This window comes from Sylvia atricapilla, chromosome 8 (assembly GCF_009819655.1).
Source record: "Sylvia atricapilla isolate bSylAtr1 chromosome 8, bSylAtr1.pri, whole genome shotgun sequence".
NCBI classification, from domain to species: domain Eukaryota; kingdom Metazoa; phylum Chordata; class Aves; order Passeriformes; family Sylviidae; genus Sylvia; species Sylvia atricapilla.
In genome coordinates, this window is record NC_089147.1 from 23,418,610 (window position 1) to 23,440,954 (window position 22,345).

Here is a 22,345-nt window from a genome sequence, read left to right on the forward strand (position 1 = left end):
TTGCCGGTAAGACTACATCCTTTATACATGATCATAAATGTAGGAAGGTATAAATTGATACATCACACTTTTACACTCAGAACTTCAGCGTCACACTTAGAAGGATCTTTCCTTTCTATCAAATTCTATATGACACATATGCAAACCAATGACATGCTTAGCTTGGAATAATTTTTCACATGCTATTTTAGCTATTGGCAACCTGTTACCAGAAATCACTTTGTTTCCAGAGAAGATGACTGCCTGGGAACCCACCTAAGACCTGAAAAGCTATCCAACTGCTCCAGGTTCTATACAAAACTAAAAAGGTAATGTGCTTCAAGGAGAAATTACTTCACAGCACATAAATGCCTACAGGATCTATATCCTGGGTTGGTGATGGAATGGACAAAAAGACACAAATACTTGTCTTGGAAGGAAAAAAAAAATAATTCTCTTCCCCCACATTTTGCTTTTAATGAGGCTCCACACAAACACAGGAAGCCCAGGTTGTTTGGATTCCAGCTGAAGAGTTTCCCATGCTGTTGAACACTAGAAGAGGGAAGTAGGTTATGATGCTACCACAATCAAACCACTAGAAAACTCTGATTTTGACCACAGAGTGTTTCACTTCTAAATGCTGCACAATTCTTAGCATGAATCTTACAATGTAAAAGCTGGATTGAACGTTTGACTTTGATTTGCCTGTCAAAATGTTTTTCCTTCTTTAAAGGGATTTTGGCAATTTATTTCCATTAGTTTCTGCTTGTAAACAGCAATTTGCTGTATTTTACAGCCAACTTACTCAAAAGAATGCCTGAAATAAATCTAGTCACTGTTCATCTAACCACAGATCAATGCTATGAAAAATCGAATCCCTCAGAAAAGAGAAGAGTAACATAAAGAAATTACAAAAGGAAAAAAAGAAACACTACTCCAAATTTTTCCCGACTTTTAACTATTTCCTTTCCAAAACCAAGCAGAAAGACAGAGGAATACTGACAAAGAGCCCATAAAGATACTCAACACCAGTGCAACCACTCAACTTTCCAATACCTTTCAGTGAAGCTTGACAGTAATCCATTCCTGCTTCTGCTCTCTTCCAACTCATCTTCCTTCTCAACTCCAAAGATTACAGGTTGATTGCACAGACACTATCTCATATATGCTGCTCCCAAATCCTCCCAACCCGGCTAAGCTTTGTCATTATCACGTTGTTATTGTCTTCCTCATCAAGTCCGTGTTCCACAAACAGGTCTCTGATTAAAGACAGACAAGTTTGCTTAATAACCATAGTCATTATCACCTGGTTTCAGGTGCTGCCCGCACAACACTTCAATTTCCTTATTTCTACTATGTTATAGCTATAATTGTATTTGTTGCCCTCTTCAGCATTGCTTTCGGGATGACTGAGATCAGCAAACAAGCTCATAACATGAAATAAGCCTTAAGCTTAAGTTAATGCAAGCTTGAAAACTCGAAGTTGGAATAAGGAACTCTCTAAAAAAGAACCTAGGAAGCGTTATTACAGCAATCATATTACTTTTGCCAAGCACTGCATATGTACCAACATATATTCTATGACTATGATCAAACAATTGAGCTCAGTCCCTGTGATTTAAAAATATAAGCTGGGGGGGAGGTAAAGAAATTATAGTTCTGTATGCTCAACAATCAAGTATTACTGGAACACTGCTAGTAAAGCTGCAGAATGAACTTATATTAAAGTGGCAAGAAGCTATAAATCGGCACTAACAATCCTAAGAGCAGTGTCTGAATAAATGAAACACAAATTCATGTCTTGCATGCCAATCAGTTTACATGCAGGTTCAAAATACTTCATGTGTTCCCTGGCATGGTAATATTCTTCTAAAGCAACATCTCTGTAACTACCCAGATTTTTGGTTTTTCAAACACTTGGAATCATAAGACTGTGCATGCATCAACATTTTTCTGTTTAAATTTTTATTCTTGATAACAGAACACAAATCTGGAGAAGACATTCCAGTATTAGTTTTAACTGCAAATGAGTAGAAGCCTTTGTCCAAGAGTGGCTGAAGAGAAACAGTAAAAAAAAAAAAAAACAAAAAAAAAAAAACCACCAAAAAAAACCCTCCAAACAAACAATAAAAACCCCACTCCAACTAACTAACTAACCAAACAAACCCAAATCACTTTCTAGAAAGCTTTTACACCAAACATCACTGGTATAAACTAAAAGATAATCAGATTTCCTGCAATAACACAGACTCAAAAGTCTGCTAACTCACCCAGAAACTACTGCCATATTTCAGGCACTACAAACTGTGCACAGAGCACGGAGCAGACACCTTCCCAGCCAAAACCAAACAGAACACCCCGCAAATACTGCCCGGACTTTGTGCCAGAGGTGGGCAGGCACGGCGCAGCGCTCGGCAGCCGCGCAGGGCAGGCGGCGGCTCCGCGGCCCTTGAGCAGCGCCGGCCCGGCCACAACAAAGGGCTCTTGTTCCAAGGCGGCAGCTGAACCAGTCGGCCCAGTACCCTACCGCGGTCTGCGGGACATCAAAGGCCGGCTGTGACCTAAGCAGACAATTAGGATGTGTGGGTGTAGAGTTACAGAGTTCCAAGAGGTCGCTCACGGATGAATTTTAGCGCCGCAGTACAACCCCTTTATAAAGCAGTATTATTGGCTTTGCGCAACCAGCCTTCGGGCTGACCCCAGATCTAGGCAAGGGACTGCAACACTGCTTTATTTCTTTTTCTGTATAAAGTTTACTGCAAAATTAAAGTGCAGATCCTGAGATGAGCTACGTAACCCAAACATTTGTATAACAATTTTAGTTTGCAAAGGACAGATACTATGTTACCTTCTCTTAAAGAACCATGTAACCAAGTTAAGCAAGACGCCGCTGAAGGAAGGAGGGAAGAGCTGTAGAATAATTAGCAAGGACAACAATCACACCCTATTGCCAGACACTCAAGCCACAGCAGTAAGGTGTAACATGCCAGCACAAAGTAAGACTTGTCAGTTCTGTACATACAGTGTAAACATAAATACAAGAGATACCTCCTCACAAAGAAACCCAGCTGTGCTTTGTCCTCTGTTGAAGACACCACCAGCATCAACACCATCCATCCCACCCCACTGCACTGCCCTTCTCACCGCCTCGATCCCAAGGTACTGTCACAGGACTATTTCCTCTCCCAGTTCTGCTGCTCCCCAAGACACAACTCTCCTGATTTAACCACCAGTTCCAAATGTGCATGCCAAACTAATAACAAATATTACCTAACAATAAATAATAACTAATAAAGACAGACCTGAAGGAAGCAAAAATTGGGCCAAGATCATGACACCTCTATACCATACCAGCCATTTAATCACAAAGACAAAAAGTTCCTAGATTATGCAGTAATAAAAAAATCAGAACAGATTTTTTTTCTTCCTCACTCTTAGTATGGCTGCAGCAGTACAGCTAAAGATCAGTGATTAGTTTCAGTCAGGTACTCTGAACAGTTACACAGCCTCGTGGCAGACCTTCATGCAATCCTGTACTTGGGGATTCACATTGACAACAATCAGTATACACATCTGCATATTTTTGTATTTTCAAAATGCATTATGTCTGGGCTAAAAAGCAACTTGGCTTTCCCAATTTTTAAAGGATCTTAAAAATGATTATGCCATGATTCAGGTAATTAACAAAAGTTTTAAATAAAAACACTGAAATCCTGAGTTTGAAAAATATCTTGATGCTTTTGTTTCAGTCCAGCATTTTTCACATTTAAGATGATTCCCCTGTAGGATATTCAACAGCAGCATGGAATCACCAAGCCAGGGCATTTAACTTACAAATGCTGCCAAACTGGAATACAACTGACACTATGAGAAAGCAAAATTTGTTTGCAAATTATTGTATCAGGAACTCAGGCACTGGTTTAACAACATTAGGGTCATACTTAATCATCTTCACTCATGCAAGCAGCAATATCTGAATACAACCCAAGAGACAAACTGTTCTCTTGCTAAAGAGGAGCATATGCTTATGCACCTCGTTAAACTGAACTGAATCTATCAAGTGCTGTTTGAGGAAGGTCTTCAGGACTTCCTAATTTTTTTTCTTTCTTCTCTTTTTTTTAAGACTTAAGAGGCTATCTTATTGAAACTCACTTCAGCTGAAGAAAAATCTCTAGGGACCAAACCACTGTTTTTACAAGTTGAAAAAAAAAGAGAAGCAAACAATGCAAAACAAACAAACAAACAAAAAATTCAACACCAAAGTTACACTGTAGCGTTTGACATGAAATTAATCAAAATGAAACCTAAGTGTGTATTTCCCTCCTTCTCTTCTTACACAAGTCGTTGAAACGGACAGAATTTTCTCTGTTTTCACCAAAACGCATCCTGAGAGTTTCCAGAACGTTGTAATTGTTAATTCCTGCACATTTAATTAAATACTTCCAAACCACAACTTTAAGGAATGGATCTATTTCAGTCAGGACATCATCAGATCGTAAGAGTTAAATGTAACAATCTTACATGGATAGTTCAATCTCCATATGGTAGTTCAAGAACTGAACCATATATTTCTGAAAAACATTATATTTTACAGAATAAAATTTGATTAATTACACTAATTAGAATATTATACACCCAACTCAAAGGGATTAAGTATGTTCATGTCAGAGCTATGTTCAACAGCAGTAAATCTCAAAACATGGAACAGCACTATTTTTCATGGCATTCAATAACCTTTGAAATGTTACTGTGATCACAAAAGTAATTTCTACTGCTTTTTCCTCTAATTAAAAAGCCAAAGAGCAATAAGCAAGATGACAGAAGCCAAGAGTAAGATGAGGAGAGAAATAACCAGATGGCATGGAAATATATTTATATATATTTAAGTTATTCACAAATTATGAAAAAAGAAATATCAAAATCTTTTCATTTGCCCTATAATCAGTGTTCTTTTCAAAAAGAGTTTTCAGATATTTTTATGTAAAGAGGGTTGTGAATTCTAATTAAGATATAGCTGTAAGCCAGAATCCTCCATCATACAATTAACCTTAAATCCAGCCTCTAGCCGAGTGGGGTACAGATGGAGATAGACAGATGTAATTACAAAGTCCACCAGCACTAAGCCACTGGGAGAGGTGGCAGTCTTTCCTGTATTTCTACTTGGTATAGGGCGGTAGGCTATTTTTATCAAAATATACCAGGAAGACACAGCTACTGTGATATAGTCACAGCACTTCTATATTAGCTTCAGCTTGCATCATATACTTTAAGGAACTAGCTTTGAAAAAAAGTACAACTGCATTCTCATTTCTGCAGGCTGCACTGTCTCACAGAGCACAGGAGTAGGTATTGTATTCCCAGCTCCATTTCTGTCCTTCAGGATCAACTCCTCTCTTTTCTGCTTCAAACCTCTCCAACTGTAAAACTCCATTTTATCACCATTCTGAACCTGTAAAGTGAGATTAATTGTAGAAAAGACATGATTTTGAACCTAAATTCTGAAAAAAAAAAAAATAGAAAAAAAAAAGTTCAAGTTGTACCTTGGCACATAATTTCTGTTTTTGTCATACATATTCCGATCTGCCATGGTGTTTGCATGCACATCTTAATTTCCTCTAAATGATGGAAATCTCTCCACAAGTTTCCAACTCATTAATATCACTAAAAACCATGCATTCATGGAAATCCACAATTTTTGTAAATTCTGAGATAAGAGGCAATAACATCGTGAGCCATCTAAGAATCAACTTTTCACATGAATTTTGTAATCCTACATCTAAACATGGTATATCAACTAGAACTTCACTATTCTTCTATAATTTCTTTCAGCAAGAGAATTAAAAAAGGATTATCCAACAGCAAGGAGTAAGACATGTAGTTTGGAATTTTCCACTAACCACAAACCTACGAACAGTTTCTGAAAAAACTGTTAGTGTCTGAAAACAGTACTAAGATTGCACACTTTAAATGTTATTAAGTTTCCATTTAAGATCTGCAAGTAGCATTCAAGCATAGCAAAAAAAGAATTGTTTATCTTCATATAAAGAAGTCAGTTCACATCCCACCATCATACATGAACCATTTGCTTATCTGAAAGCAGCAGCAAAGATTAAATTTGCATTAACCATTTTACCACAGTAATCCCATCCAAGCTGGGGAAATCAGCTACACCTCCCATGCACTGCCAAGGGCTTTCTTTAGGAGTTTTACACAGGAATTGAGAAAGGAATCACAAAACAGACATAATGGTAAAACACAGATGTAATGGTTAAACATTCAGACCCAAACTCTTAACTCTGGGGTCATGAAATGACAAATTTAAGAACACAAGAGTTAAGAGTATTCATGCACATTTTTAATTATGGATCACTGAGTATCTGACCATGCCACAGACATGGAGAATCAACATCCTGACCTTTATGTTTAAAATAACATGCCAAAACCAGACGTGCTTTACCAGAGTGGCAACCACAAGAGTAATGGTAAGTAAAAAGCTTTTTTAAACATTTATTATTTGTGGCAAGGAATTCTTTGTGTAAACTCTAACTTTTATTGAGGGCAATCTCAGCTATTTTAACTGGCTTTGTGTCAAAGCATCCAGGAAAAGCTCACAGTCACCATGGCAGAGGATGTTCAACAAGTTTGCTCTCACTTCTCTCAGCCACCTTCTCCACATCTCAGCCCTGAATCTCTAGGAAGATCATCATCACTCCACCCATGCCACAAAGCTGAGGGACCCCGAGCCCAGGCTGGTTGGTGCGTTCTCCTCTGACCCCAAGCTCACAGAACACCTGATTTGCAAGGCAAGTTGAAAACACTTAAATCCCACCCCAGCCTGAGCCCATGAAAGGTCTCCCAACAAACTCGGGGCTTAAGCAAGCACATATAATTTCTCATTATGTATTTTCTCCCCCCTAGAGAACTTCACCTGATTTTCATCACGAAAGCAGTCCTTGCGATCAGTTACCTCATTCTTCATTAACAATGCATTATTCACATCCTGCTCTGAATACACACCCTTTCCCTCTCTCCATGGCAGAGAAGTGTTTTAGAGATGATCATTCCATGAAGAACATTGTCACACTTACCTCCATGATTCTTGCTTACTTTTGCAGTAGGAAACTAATGCAGAGCAAATACCATCACTAAGGCTGGATGCTCATCTTAGACATCCACAGAATGGCTGAAACAAAAAATCATCAAAAGGCAGCTGGCAAAGAAAGCTTCTCTCTGAAGTGCCATTTTTAAAGAGCATTACTTGAAGCTGAAATTGGCTTGTATACTAAGACGAAATGAACATTTTTAGCTTAAGCATTAGCAGGTTCACTCTTAATGAAGCTCTTAATGAGCACAGACTTAGAGCTGTTTGAAAGACTAAGAATGGCATCATTTCCCCATGATGCCACTTCCAGACAAAAATGCAGATACACACTATATCTTATAGTGTGTACAGAATGAAATTTTCTGAGACTCCATATCATTTTACTTACATCCTAATCTTGATATGAAAAAAACTTAAAGGGAGAATTATATATATTTTCATTGTTTTCATTATGATAATTAGTCTACACTTACTGAAAACTAGTCTTCAGGTAATTCCTGTTTAGGAAGAAGTACGTAAATTTCTTGAGGCTGACACAAAAATTAAGACAAAAAAGCACCACAAAGCATTTTCTTTGAAGTGTTTTAAAAATGAAGGAAATAACCCCTATAACTTCAACAAGATCTGTGACAGGAATAAACACTTTGGGAAACCCAAATTTTACATTCAGAATGCTGCAGATACACATACTTAAGATGCACTTATTAAAACACCCACACAACACAAAAAACTGTTGGAGCAGAAAGACTAACTTCCATAATTCACTTCTGTTCTCTAATAACAGAACTCAAGAGAAATTTTATTTCTTCAAGGACTTTCAGAAAACCTTTCAGGAAATGCCTACAATTCAATCATCAGACACAGACAATTTGCTTTCCCTTCCCAACATGCCATATAATTTATTACCTTTATTTATAAATGTTCAGAACAACTTTGTTAACCAAATGAACAAGAGAAATTTGTGTTTGACGAAATTTTCGCAGATACAAATTGATGTAATTTACAGGAAATTATAACTTTTGAGTCTCATTGAAGAAGCTGTGCTTAACATAAGAATCTCTCTTAAGGTAATACAGTGTTATTTGTCCTATTAGGCTCTTTCTTATAAGTTTATCTTCTAAAGATAAAGAATAGAACAGACACCGAGTACTTAGTGGGAAAGCCGAGAAGCCTGTCTTCACAATACACCACATGTGAACTGAAAAACACATGAGGACAGCAGAAAATGGAGAACAGAGATTAGCTAGTAAATGAGACTCCATAAGCTAACAATGTTCTGTTGAAATCAAGCAAATGAAGCACACTTTTGGTTATTTTCTGAAACAGATCACATATAATGCAGATATTATCTACGTTAGACACTACTTAGAATTATATCAGAGGCCAAAGCCTCATGATCTAATCCATAAGGTCAGAAATCCTCCAGCCTCAGTGATCCAAATTCACCTCCTCTCATTGTCCTAAGACCAGGGAATTATTCTGAACATTTATTATCTCTCAAAAGCTATTATTTCACCACCATGTGCAATACAATGGTTTTAGCTATTGCTGTGCATTTGTGTCTTACTCAGTAACAAATATGTATGCAACCATTCTTCAGCAAAGCCTTAATTTAGGGGTGCACTGTAGGAACAAGTCAAAATATTTTGATAGGGGAAAACTAGTCTTTACAAGTCTTATCTACTTTCAATATTTTTTTAATGTATTTCTCATTAGAAAAGAAGCATATATTAAAAATTTCCACGCACAAATGTATGCATACAATGCAATTGATGAGACGAATTAATAGAACTTTTTATGTTGATTTCCTCCAGCAGCTACTACAACCCTCAGATAGGACCTGGCTCATGTGCCCACGAGAAAGCTAAACAGATACAGGGCAAAACCAATAAACTCCACACTGCATTGCTGCAATGCAGAGTTGCAGAAGAAGAGAAAGAACTTTCCAGAGATGCTGAGCAATGTGCAGTGTAGCACCCTGAAATTCCTTACAAGAGAGCACAGCTCAACAAAGTGCTCATCACTGTAGCCAGGCAATAGCCACTGCAATCCTTCCACTTGCACCAGTCTGCCTTTACCTCCTGCCTATCACTGGTAGGGAGGAAATCACGGGCCCCAAAAGACAAGCTCATTATCAAAACCATACTAATAACCTGCCATTTTGCAGCACTTAAGAAATTTGCTATAGTTGGCTCCAAAATTAAATTGAGATTTGACATTCTAGACAATATAATGAGGTACTCCCTGACAAATGAAATTTTATGCAAGACATGTATGCACAGCATATCACAGAAGATCAACTCAGCCAGAGATAGAAAAACAGCTCAGCATTTACACTGTGTTTTCTTCCAGTCCAGCACACACTACACACAGGTTTCAGCCAAACAGTGTTGTACGGAACAGGACTGCCACCAGCTTTGACAGACAAGTTTTTCTTCTATGTTTTTACTGATTTTCATATTAATACCGATGCTCTTGTGTTCTACTAAGTTCTAAAATCCTGAAGCAGAAAATATCTCTGACCTTAGTATCTGAAGCTACTACTCCCTGTTATCGTGGAACTTTCTGCTCAGCCAAAACACTGCTCTGACATTGTAACAGTGCAGCCCTTGAAATAGTCCCCATTAATTCTAAGGTGCCAGGAAAATAGGAAAGCTCCATGAACCAGGATAACAAATGAATATATCTGAAATACAGTGTGCCTTAAAGTGCTGGCCTACACATTTTCAAGGCCAGCAATTTAGAAAAATATCTCACTATATATCTCTCAAAGTTCATGTCTATAGTCTATGCCTAAGTCAGCCTTGGGTTACTCAGTAGGGAGAGAGGCAGGGTTAAACCCATTAAGGCAAACTAGTGAGACCCTTAACCAAAAGTAGTCAATGCACCTTACAGAAATGTAAATCCTTTCCCAATATACACTAAAGGTAACTAGAGGCCTCAAAATTTTAAATTTCCCCATCAAAAAAAGCAAGGACCACTTGTGAGTATCATCAGAGCAGCAAAGTAAAGCTGTGGCAGCACATCTAAAGAGAAAGGGGAAAACAGGCAGCCTGAGCATCCTAAGGTTGATTGCCACAGAAAGCAGAAAAGGGATTGAACAAGTAAGATTTTTAATACACCCTTCATTAAAAGGGGGGGAAAATACCAATACCCGAAGGTGAAAATAATATAATTGAAAGTGAATGCCCTCTCGAGAATACCTCTTTTGTGATCTTGAGAGGGTTTAATACTGCTTTTTTTGTGCTTTCATTATTAATTTTTTAAAATTCAGGTACACCTACAGAGTTTATTCAGAGTGCAGCCCTACATCAGAAGTACATGGTAGAAAAGCTGATGACAATAACAAAGTAATTAATCAATTACAAAGGAAACCCTACTGTTTTATTGGAGTTAAAACTTTTTGTTTGTTGGGCAGTTTTTTGTTAGTTTTGTTTTTCTTTCAGAGGTTAGCATCTCATATTATTTTTAACCACACCTACTTAAGTCAAATGGTCTTTAAACTGAAAGAGCAAAAACACGCCCTACATTCAAAGCTTAACCAAGCTCTCAAATTACATTGCTCTCTGTCATAAAAGTGTTCAAAAAAGAAAAACCAGACTGGAAATTCCTGACTACTTTAAATATTGAGAAGTGAAGTAAATAACTGGGTATTTTTGTTGTGCTGATGCATTTAGCCTCAAATAAAACCTTCAGATAACCTGATTTCACCACCATTAAACACACACACTTGCTCAACAACTGAAAAACATATCATCACGACCTAAATGCGAATGAGACCTTCTTGAAAATCACTGCAAATGTTCACAAGATTATCCATAAAGTGTTTAAGAGGAGTTTAAAACTGAATATCAAGCTTTCCTGGAAGAAGTCATTAAAACAACATCTGTCAATCTTCTGTCAACCTCTAGCTGACGAACTCCCAAAAATTTAATCAACCCCTCCTTCTGCAAGAGGATCATAACTGTCTAAGGCAAACTCACATTATGTAAGTGCTCCAAAAAGAACTAGATCACATGGTTACCCAAGTCTCAAAATTCCCCCTACAATGGTTTTTCCCACAAAAGTATGCAACAGAGAAAAGCTATCCACAAGGAACAAGAAACGAACTGAATAAAGAAGATAAATGTAGTCTTGCGCTTATTAAAAAACCCATGAAGATCTATTTCACAATTTAGGGTTAGAAATTTTAAATGTTGATAAGGACATGTTTTACATCAGCTTTATTTCCCCAACCCAAAAGTTCTGATTCTTCTGCAGAAAACCATATTATACTTGTCAGCTGGTCTGTCTCAGAAAACAGAATATAGTTGAAAAGGGATTTTGGCGCACCAACATCAAAGAAGACAGTTAACCTACATCAAAAGTGAGTTCACAATTCCTACTACATTTTACATCCATCCTCAAGGAAAACACCTTTCTTCCTACCCCACAGCTCTCTCTTCCTACACAAACTCCATTTTAAGCACTACTGAGCAGCAAAAACCCATTAGCCTGCTAAAGCAGAAGAGATACTTCACTGATGGATGACACCATTCAACCCAGAGAGCTTAGTATGCAAGGCCTGGATTCTGCCAACATTTGCACATGCCCAACATGATACATATAAATGGGGATTACTCACATGCTGGAAGGTAAGTACATGAATAATAAACATGTTTGTGAATCAGCAATTACGTGCAGGTAGAATAAAAGGCCAAAGCGAAAGGAGATTTTTAGGAAAACTAATTTTGAAGTAAGTTTAAAGAACATTGCCTTAAAGGGTTTGGAGGAGGGGAAGAAGAGTTTTTCGGTTGATCATCCAACACATAATAGATTGTCAATGGCACAAAAAGTTTGCAAAAACCAACCCCTCAACTCTCCAGTTAAAACACTTACTGGTTTTACATTCTCACTTGCTTCTTATCTCCAGCTGCAGGTCAGCAAATCTTAATCAGGGTGATACAGCCTATTTAAAATACAATGCCTTCATCAGACAACTAGAAAAACAATTATGATTTTCTAAAATACAAAGAGCAGCTCTCCAGAACAAACATATTAATACTGTGAACAAGCAAACTGCTGAGCAGCTCAACCCATGAACTGTGAAATTAGAGATTTTGGGAGCTGTGAGGAGAAGAAGGTGGCATTGTATATACGAAATAGGGCACCTTTAATTTCCTCTGACACCAGCTTGGGTAAGAAGGGCCTTCCAGTTGTAGTACGTCATATATGTAGTATGCAATTCTGTACTGCTCAGTAATAATATATTGTCAGGAAAAATATCATTCAGTGTTCACCCCAAGTGGCCACGTGCTTCAAGGGCCATCAGCTCTCAGTGTCACCAGCTTCTGGTGCCAGGAAAGGGTGCCCCATGGAGATCAGACTCTCTTGCACAACAGATGACAACAGGAGCTCCCAGCTAACCTTATTTGTTAGCTCCAACAGGTTCATCAACACACCTGCTAGTGCACCACAACCTGTGACAAGCATATAAATATACCTATTGCACATCACACATTGTGCTCTGGCTATTTTGAACTAGTTTTTAAGCAATAGCATTATGGACCTCCTTCAATATTTTAGTAATTCTGTCTTCCATTGACAAAAACTAATCTACCAGAGTATCAGTCAGAACTCCAAAAAATGGCCCTTTTGGAAGAGCCAGGCTCCAACACTTAAGACAGACTAACAACACTGGTTTCTTGAGAGGACAGCATCTTTCTTGTCTGCTATTAGAAAAGCACTGTTAGCCTCAAGCCAAAGCTCAGCCCCTGCAAACTCGCCAGCTCCTACATCAGAATGATTCAGTTCTAAATTGCCACCGTGCACAAAAAAGCAGCCAACTACTTGCATCTTTAAGGTCACAAAGAATGTTTCACCATGAACCACTCAACATAGTTCAGTAGCCTAGATGTCTCAACTACATGACTACAGCTCTTTTCACAAAACGTTGTGTCTACTAACATGTTTTTCTCTCTCCATCAATACTATGAACAGTTTACATAAAGAAATGTTTTAGCATTACTATATATACAGCATTTTATGATTCTTCTTATGAAAAAAACCCACAACAGTAACTAATTGCTTCACACTAGCACCCAATATGTGCTGGTGACTTATGGTTAAACCCCAGCCAAAACCAGGACAGCACTGAACAGCTCTGAAAAATGCCTCTGTCCTTGGGATTTTACAGCATAAGAAACCATTACAAGCAATTTATCAGCACTTACTGATATAATTTACATTACTGGGGTTTTGAATAAGGAATTTTAAGTCTAGAAAATAATAATTAAAGTAACAATTAACAGGAGCAAGGAAAACTAAGAAGCAAAAATAAAGAATTGAAAGTTAAAAAATACCCAGAAAGTGGGAAAAACAAGCAGTAAATGAGGGGGTGGGGAAAAGACTACTTAGCTCATATTACAGGCTGCTGAGAGAACTGGAAAGCTCAAAGTCAGTACTCATGTGGTGGCTTGGTTTTCACTAGCGAGACAAGGGGTCCAAAAAAATCTGACAAACCAGGACTGGCTACAGCAGCCAGAGAACAGTGAGACTGAGAACAGTACTTAAAACAAGCTAAACATCTGAAACCTCTGAGACAGGCAATCTTTCATCTTTAACAAGTAAGGAGCAACTTACCGAAAGCTGTTGGCTTTCGTTAGTGATCATGTAAGACACCAAGTCCTGCGTGTGTCCAAAACAACTTGATAGCTGGATACACCAACACCACAAAAATGGTCATTATTCCCTTTACTCTGATGAAAACAATGTCCCCAGGAGTTTATTGTGGCCAGCTTTCTTTCCACTCCCTCCCTGAGCACAGCAAAAATGTAATTGAGAGCTACCACCCTTGGGATTTATGAACTACTAAAACATGCATTTCCTTCTTTGGAATTGAGAGCCTACTTCTATGAACTTACTACTATTAGACATTTCATTGGGAATACCCATCTGGACACTTCCCAGAATCTTCCTGCATTTTTTCAGCCTGGCAATTCCATGATACCAAAAATCTGAGATCATCAGAAGACACAGGTAGTGCTAAACTACTGTCAGGTATTTTCTCGAGTTTAATTACTGCTCAGTGCTGCTGAGGAGCTGCACTCCTCCAAAGGTGACTTCTGAATGCTGCCTCCTTTTTCATCAACACAACTTGAGAAATCCTGCAACAAGACTTGCACAGCTACCCCGGGAACTAATAACAGGTGTGGAAAAACCCAAACATACTGCTCTACTTCTCCCACTCTTCAATTTTCAGTGACAGAAGGGAGTATAAATTGTACTTAATTGCCAAATTGTCACTTCAGTCCTTGAGTCAGTAAATCATGTTTTTACAATTTCTCCTCATTCTCCCCTCTCTCCTCTCCCAGGGAATGCACACTTACAGGACATATTCTCACCTCCTTGAGAAGGGTGCCTTCCCCCTTACCTCACCCCAGAGCCTCCTGAGCTCCCCTTTCTTCCACCTTGCTCCTAGGGGAGAGCACATTGTGCTCCCCATCTCTCACCTTGCCTCCAGAAACTCTCAGCTCCTCACTAGCACAAATTCTTATTCCTGCTCCTTTAGCCAGTCACCTGCTAATGCTTTGGGGAGATCAGTCAAGACTTTGTGAGAGATGGGAAAGAAGAAACAAAATGTGGATGTCCCAGCACCAGGTCGAAGCAGTCATGATTACAGCTCCTCAAGGTCAACCCTGGCATTACTGCATTGCCTGTGAGTGTCCTGTGATGCTGTCAGAGAAGTGGGTCCCAGCTGCCCATCTCCTAAATTCCTACTGACAGAGCTTGTCTTTTGTGTTTGGTTTTAAATATGCTGAAAGACTTTGAAATATTTAAAACTTTGTGATTTCAAATCCCATATTGTCAGAAACAACTTGGTTCATTTTTTTATATACAAAGCAGAGAGAGGAAGTTGAGAAAATCCCTCTAAAAAGAGGGAAAAAGCTGGAACTTTCTTCCCTACTCTTAAACATGCTCACATTTACTTTTTGACTGGAAATTAACACTTTATGTCTGAAAAAATAAGTCGTAATAAGTAATAAAAGAAACATTTTCCAAGTCAATCTACAACCAGCATCTTTCTTTCTTTCCTGTCTCTTTAAAGAACTTTTAAAATATGCAATCAATTTTGAGTTCTAAAACTTAAATTCTCACCTTAAAACTGTTAAAGAAAACACCTTTAAAGCCTACCACATGCTCACTGACTGCAGCTAGAGGGGTACAAAAGACCAACTAGTAATACAAAATAAAACTGCGAACCTAAAATTTTATTAACTGAGCAAGCCATAATGAAGCTTGAATTCAACAATCTACTCAGTTTCAAGATAAAGTGCACCTCTGTAGCCCCACAAGTTCATCTCGAAAACAAATTTCATGCTCAACAACCAAACCTGCCTTTTCCCCATCTTTTTAGAATCACAAATGCTACAATGTTATCTGAAGAAATTTGGAGACTCCGCAGGTTCCTCAGATTTCTGTTCTAGTTTTTTAATTACATGTAAAGAAAATACATTTTCATAGCACTTGTCACAATGAACTATCTTCCACTGCGTTATTGTCATGGTCACTTTTTATGACACAAAATTCACATTATAGCAAAAGTAAGAATGAAATATTTTCTCATTAGCAACATCTCTAAGAGACAACTAAATGCTCAGAGGTAATTAATTTTTATATTAGAAAGGATACGTTATTCCATCAGGATAAGGATTTCCCAGATGCATGATGGAGGTCATTTGCCAAATCAAATATTTAATGGTAATCTATGAGTTCACCCCGAAGTAAATAAACAAAAACACTTAGCACCCTACTTAAAGAATTCATCCATGTGCAAAATACCAGGAGATTTCAAATCAGCCAAGCAACCACTCTCACATGGGCAGAGCCAATTTCTCTCAAATGTTTACAAAGAAGTGCTATGTAGTAATCAAAGGTTTTACTCAAGGAAGAACTAAAGTCTCCAAACATGATTAAATGAAACAGAAAATCCCACTCGATTTTAGTTTCTGCTTTACAGAAGGTAATTTCCTTTTTGAATTTGCACTCTTAACTAACACTGTTGAGCATACTACACTTTATTTCTAATTTGAGAAAACTTGAAAAACATACATTTTAGTGGAGAAACTATAGAGTTTAAGGTTTAAAACCAGCAATTAGAACTCAATATAGAAGACAAACATATTTAAATTGTGATTGAACATGGGGAAACTATAAAGATAAAAAAGCTCCTTGTAAAGCATACACAGTGAAAAAAATCTTTCAGCAGCCACCAGGACCCCAGTTATTTCCCTTGAGCAGTCTGCCCAGCTGTTTACTTCCCTCTGTGTGGCACAGATAAATACTTATAAAAGTGTCAGCTCTACACTGCCCAGCCAGTCACAAGAACTGCTGGTATAAATAACAACCTGAGTTCCCATCAGAGTTCACACAATGCCTTTAAAGTACAAAAGGAGGTAATATTTAAACTGAGAAGAAAGAAAGCGCAAAGCAATGGTACGTACTGCACACATTAAAATGGATGAACAAACACTCATCCTACTGTAGTGAGTGGTCTGTATGCTGGTTTCTGAAACCTTGAACAAAATTATGTTGCTTAATTACCTTCTCACTTCCCTCACAACAGCAGCATACTGGAAAAAAAGAAATTAGCAAACACCACAAAACATCATAGATTATAAATAATTTTCATCTCCAACAAGCATTCAAGTGATGTGCAGTATATTAGCCTCCTCTTCCAAACAGTACAAAAATTACGTGTACCACTGTAAGCTATCATTTTTACATACAGTAATGGTAATACAAAAAAACTTATTCAACTTTATAGGTTCAATCAAAGGGATGTCTGAGACATTTTTTTTTTTTGCTTTTAAGAATAAAGGCATTTTATGTAACATGGACTGTTTCACTTTGGTATTTCAAATACATAATCCAACACTTCTCACTACCACATGTACATTTTACTTCTTGCCAAAAAACAAGAAGTGTCTTGACTCATCTACCTACAATATCTCCAGTGAAAAGCAGTAAAACTCCCAAATGGCATGAAAAGAGCAGGGGGGGTGGTCATACTTCCTACAGGGAGATACTAGAATAAAACTGATTACAATAAGATAGCTGAATACCTGTTCAAACAAGAACCTTTCTATCACAGTTACCCCCAAACAGTTAACTCTTCATAAAACACATCCAGGACAAACTCACACAAAGACCAGGAATTACCAGAGACTTTCAGTGGACACACAAGCAGTCTCATGACTAATTACCCTAAGACCTCTACAGGGGGGTACTGGAATATATACAACAGTATTTGAAGGCTCAGGTCCATTACCTTTCTATGGTTTACTACTAATTAAGCTCACTGTCAGCAATCTCCTCTAAACTAATTTTTAAACATGTTTATCACAAGGAAAACAAATGCATAACTCTCAGAATTAGCTCTTTATTGCCACTGATAAATGAAAGCAATAACATTTTAAAACTCATGACATCAGAGAAACACCCTTCCCCACAGAGATGTTAGTTTAACTCAATTAAGCCTCCCGAACAGTCAAACAGGATATAGCTCACTTGGACAATCAAACTACTTCTCCCTCAAGGTCTCAGTGTTGTGAAACAATCCTCAATTCCAACTTGCATTTTTAAAATGAAGACTATTACTACATCCAACATATACTTCATTATTTTCTACCTTTTATCTTTTACACCTTTGATTTTAAGCTTGAAGAGTGCTGGTAGTCCAGTACCATTAATCCATCTTCTCAACAAGACAAGAATGAGCTTTACTCTAACCATACAAAGCCATCATGGGTGCCATTCTGGAAGGCAGTGAGTGCCCTCATCTCCCATTGATGTCAGACCACATAATGTTTCAAGTATTGAGGTCTATTGTTCAGTCCATTTCTCCCCCATCTTGTGAGGTCCTGCCATATATTCATTAGAAAAGGCCATACACAACACTACACTGCAATAAAACCAAACCTAAGACCCCAAAGCATTTGTGTTTACAGAACTCTTACCATCCACAGCGTAATTCAAGTAAGGGCAGAGTACACAGTGCAAATCACACATGCAGCTCTTAAATGGCTTTATTTTCTTAAAGCAATGGTATAGTTAGTAAGAGTCAGGAAGCCCTCTCAGTGCATTTCCTTACATATAGGCAATGACACTGTAAATCCCGAATCCAGTAAAAACACCAAAGAGAGACCCCATATTTCTGAATCAGTCGCCTTGGTTGCACTGGGTAAGAATACCTACACATCACTCTAGTACAGAATTACCATTTACTCCAATTTCTCATTTAGAAACAAAGCTGCACTGGCAAGGCCCTATGTACTGTCACCTATTATTATTTTAAAGCTTTGGTTATCACACATAAAAGTAGGCTGTCACTTGTTTTAGAGGGAGGAGAATAAGGGAAGACCTGTGGCTCAAAGCCAAATTTACTTAAGGAGGTGTTTTACACCCAAAATCTTCTCGTCTGGATTTGCATTTAAATCAATGTTCTAACCAATGCTGTTCCCTGTTCTAACCACTTTGAAGAGTAACAACATTATAGCCTCAAACACAGGGTTGTCCGGAGAAAAAGAGTTACAATATTTACTCAAAGGCACGTCTGCTGGAGTCCTGCCAGCCGGCCAACTCGGGCAGAGTGGCCGCACGGGCCAGTTTCAGTTTTGCCCGGGGAAGAAGCGGCTGTGTAAAAACACCGGCGTCGGTGCTCAACGGAGAAAAGCCCCTTCGGGCTCGGTTTTCCCGAGTCCACAGGAGACACCCGACTTCGGGGAAGGGCAGCAGCCGCAAGACCCAGGCTAGGCTGGCCCCTCCAAAGGGCAAGGCGCAGCATCCGCGGCACCTCTCGGGGACCAGGACCAGCGCTCCCGCCAGCAGAAAAAGCCAAAGGGTCGGAAGCACAAAACAAGCACGGAGAGCCCAAGAGCAAACGGGGGAGAGTTTTATTTTTCACCGGAAAAGGAGGACCCCCGCCCGCTGCCTTCCCACCTTGCGGCGGGGGGCCCCGAGGGGCCCGCGCTGCCCGGCGGGGGTGGGCGGGGGCAGCCGCTGCCCTCCTCCAGCTCCCGCCCCGAGCCCCCGGCCCCACTCACCGCCCGTCTCGGCCGCGGCCGGCGTCCCCGCCACGCCGTTCAGGTAGAGGATGGAGAGCAGGTGGGGCTGCGTCTTCTCCAGGGCCACCCGCAGGTCCTGGAAGTGGTCCCGTTCCTTGCCCAGCAGCAGGGCGATGAGCAGCTCGGCCTTCCCGCCGCCCGCCGCCTCCAGGTCGCGCAGGTCTCGGGGGCCGAGGGCGCCGGCGGCCTCCAGCAGCTCCACCACCTTGTCCACCTCGGTCATGGCCTGCGCCAGGCTCTGCCGGCACTGGGCGAGCAGCTCCTTGTGCTTCGGCTCCATGGCCGCTGCAGGGCCGCCGCCGCCGCCGGCCAAACTTCGCCCGCCCCCGGCCCCGCCGCTCCGCCACCGCCGCCCCCGGGGAGGCGCGGGCCGAGGCGGGGCGGGCGCCGCCGGCCGCCCTCCTCCGGCACCCGGCGCCCCCGCAGCGGCCCGCAGCGAAACTTCGTCCGGAGTGGAGGAGCGGAGCTGGGACGGGACCCGAGCCGAGGGCAGCTTTCCTTTCTCCTCTTCCTCCTCCTCCTCCTCCAGCTGGCGGGGGGAGCCGCCGTCAGGGGCTGCTGCTCCTCTTCCTCCTCCGTCTGGCGCCCCGCTCGCCTCCTTTCCGCCCCCCCGGGCGGCGAAACAACTTCTCCTCCTCCTCCTCTCGCCTGGCCGCGGGAGGGGACCGCCGGCAGCGGGAGCTGGGGGGAGCGCCGCCGCTGCCCGGCACCCCGCACCCCCGCGGGGCAGTCGGGATAACTTCTCTCCGCCGCTCGCCGCAGCCACACGGCCGGGAGGGGGTGCGGGGAGACGGGCTCAGCTCCAGGCGCCTCCTTTCATCGGCGGGCGCACGCAGCCATATTGGCTACACAAAGCTGCCGCCTGCGCCGAGACGGGGCTGCGGCACCGCATCGCCCGCCCCGCGCCGCCCGCCCGCCGCAGCGGCCGCCGCTCCCCCGGCCCGCCGTGGCCCGGCCCGGCCGCCGCCCGCCCCCCGGCCGTCAGTCAGGGCGGCCCGCCGGCCCCCGTGCGGCGCGGAGCGGGGCGGGCCGGGGGAAGGACCCGCGGCGCGGCCTGCGGGAGGTTCTGCCGCTCCTCCCTCCGGGGCTCCGCCGGGCCGGGACGGGGTGCCCAGCCCGGGTGTCTCGGCGGCGAGACAAAGGCGGCGCTGCCGCGTTGGGGACGGGCCGGGGCCGGGCGCGCCGAGCCGCTGCCCTCTCCCGAAGGCGGGAGCGGCCGCCTGTTGAGGCTGCCCGCGGTGCAGCGGCGGGGCCGGAGTCTGCACCGAGCGGCGGCTTCAGGCGTCGAGATTTATTTCGTCCTAAACCGGGAAAAGCTGAACATCAGAATAATAACATTGGAGCCTTTGTCCATTAGAATTCGCAAAAGAAAAAAAAAAAAAAAGTTTGCGAACGAGATGTAAATACTAGTAATAGCCATTGGTTCATCTTCCTTGTAAATTTCTTCATCGTTTCATGAATGACCATTGACCAGGTAATTTACAAAGTACACATGTCTCCCTACGCAGCCGGAGCAGGAGGAAGCAATCGTTTAGGAAAGAAACAGGAGAGTAACAACTTTTCTTTCTGAAAGTAAACGGGCTGCGAACATCACTTGCACCAAATATTAGCTTAATTTGCAAACAGTGAAGCAAACAGACTGCAGGACAACCACAAGCAATTCTCATGTTATATTCCCATTTTATACGTTTCAATTACACTGAAAGGGCTTTACTGGTAGTAGTGTTAACCCAATTACACCAAGAAAGAACTACAATTATCTGACAGTGTCCGGTCAACCAACCCGGTCGTTTAGTGTCCAGAGACCTGGACTCAGTGAGGTACAAGGGAAAGCCCTTGTTCCCTAAAATTTCCTGTTAACAAACCCATTGGGAGAATTCAGGTCCTGAACTGAGCTTCGAGTTAACGTTATGTAGCTCAGTAGATGATGATTTCTCTCATGTGAAAACACCTTGGGTTACATGCATAATTGTGCTATGCATTCTACTTCTGGTGAAGGCAGATAGAGAATAAGAGGAGTTAGGGATTATTCTCAACCATAAGTCATTATTTACAACACTACTTGAAACTATGGAGTGATGTTGAAGTAAGTATTTTCATGTTTGGTCCATTAATTTTTATTTAATGCTCGTGTAGACTTATTTCTTCTGATTTTGCAGCCATGGTTTTTTCAACTACTTTCTTTGTTATAACACAGAGATTACCTTTGTTGTCTAATGACTAATGTTACAAATTCCTGCAAACAATGTGAGGTCTAGTCAATTCGAATTTATCAGAAAATATGCCTATTTCTCGCTAGTAAGTTGGGCAGTTTAGCCAGTCAAGTAATCGTACCTTCCACAATTGCTAGTTAACCAGTGTGCATTAATTGTTGACTTCACAGCATGGGTAAGAAGTGAAAATTGCCTTGTCACTCACTCGAGCAGACCTCCCCTGGCCAGTGCCAAGGCAGGGCCCTCTCTGCCTGCCACAGCACACTGTGCAATGGAAAGGTTTTGGAGGCACATGCACAGGAAGACTGAAGAAAGATTGCACAAGTTATTAAAATATGTCCTTTTTTTAAAGACTTTCTAATCTCAGCTAATCTCCTTTAACAACATTATTTTATTGTGTATGTGCTTAAATAGTTTCCTGTAAAGGAAAGGAAACATGCCATCAAATTTCATTACGAGGCATTATGTTAAGAGCCCTGCTTTAGGTGGACCCAGCAGTTCTCTGCTGCTGAAATAATAAAGAAAATCTTGGTTTCTGTCCTCTGCCTGATTGGGCACTGAAGTGCACCTTTCACCAGGGGTTGCAGTAATACAAGTATGGCATCTTTCAGGCTATACCATAACTTGGCTATCTTGAGTCTCATTTCAAAATCTAGAGGGAAGTGTTGGCTCTGGGTACTGCTACTCCTGCCTTTCCCAGAAGTGTCTCAGTCCTTTGCCTTTTCTTCAAAATAAAATTCTCATCTTCTCATCACGCCTTGCCTACCCCACCTTTTGCCTGCAGAGCCGCAGTGCCTGTTGCCCTTCTCAGGCAGTGCCATGTAGCAGGTAAATGCCTCTTGTACTAGGTTTCTTTCTTTCTGGCAGTGCAGTTTCTACCTTTTTGTCATATCTGAGCCTCTGACACTCCATTTGTCTTGCAAATGGCAAGTCTGCTCCCAGAAAAG

At 41.2% G+C, this 22,345-nt stretch overlaps 1 protein-coding gene across 5 annotated transcripts in view; it reads right to left on the reverse strand.

Moving 5' to 3' along the window:
- Positions 1-20,085, reverse strand: part of DLG5 (discs large MAGUK scaffold protein 5) — a 96,801-nt gene extending 76,716 nt beyond the window's left edge. For 2 of the 5 annotated variants that reach the window (XM_066324098.1, XM_066324097.1), the window contains exon 1: positions 19,165-20,083. In XM_066324098.1, the coding sequence (XP_066180195.1) occupies positions 19,165-19,465 (301 nt within the window). In that variant the 5' untranslated portion in view covers positions 19,466-20,083. Of the gene's footprint in view, positions 1-19,164 lie in introns of all 5 variants that reach the window. The other 3 variants (XM_066324101.1, XM_066324100.1, XM_066324102.1) reach the window with 2 other exon arrangements.
- Between the last annotated feature and the right edge of the window lie 2,260 nt (positions 20,086-22,345).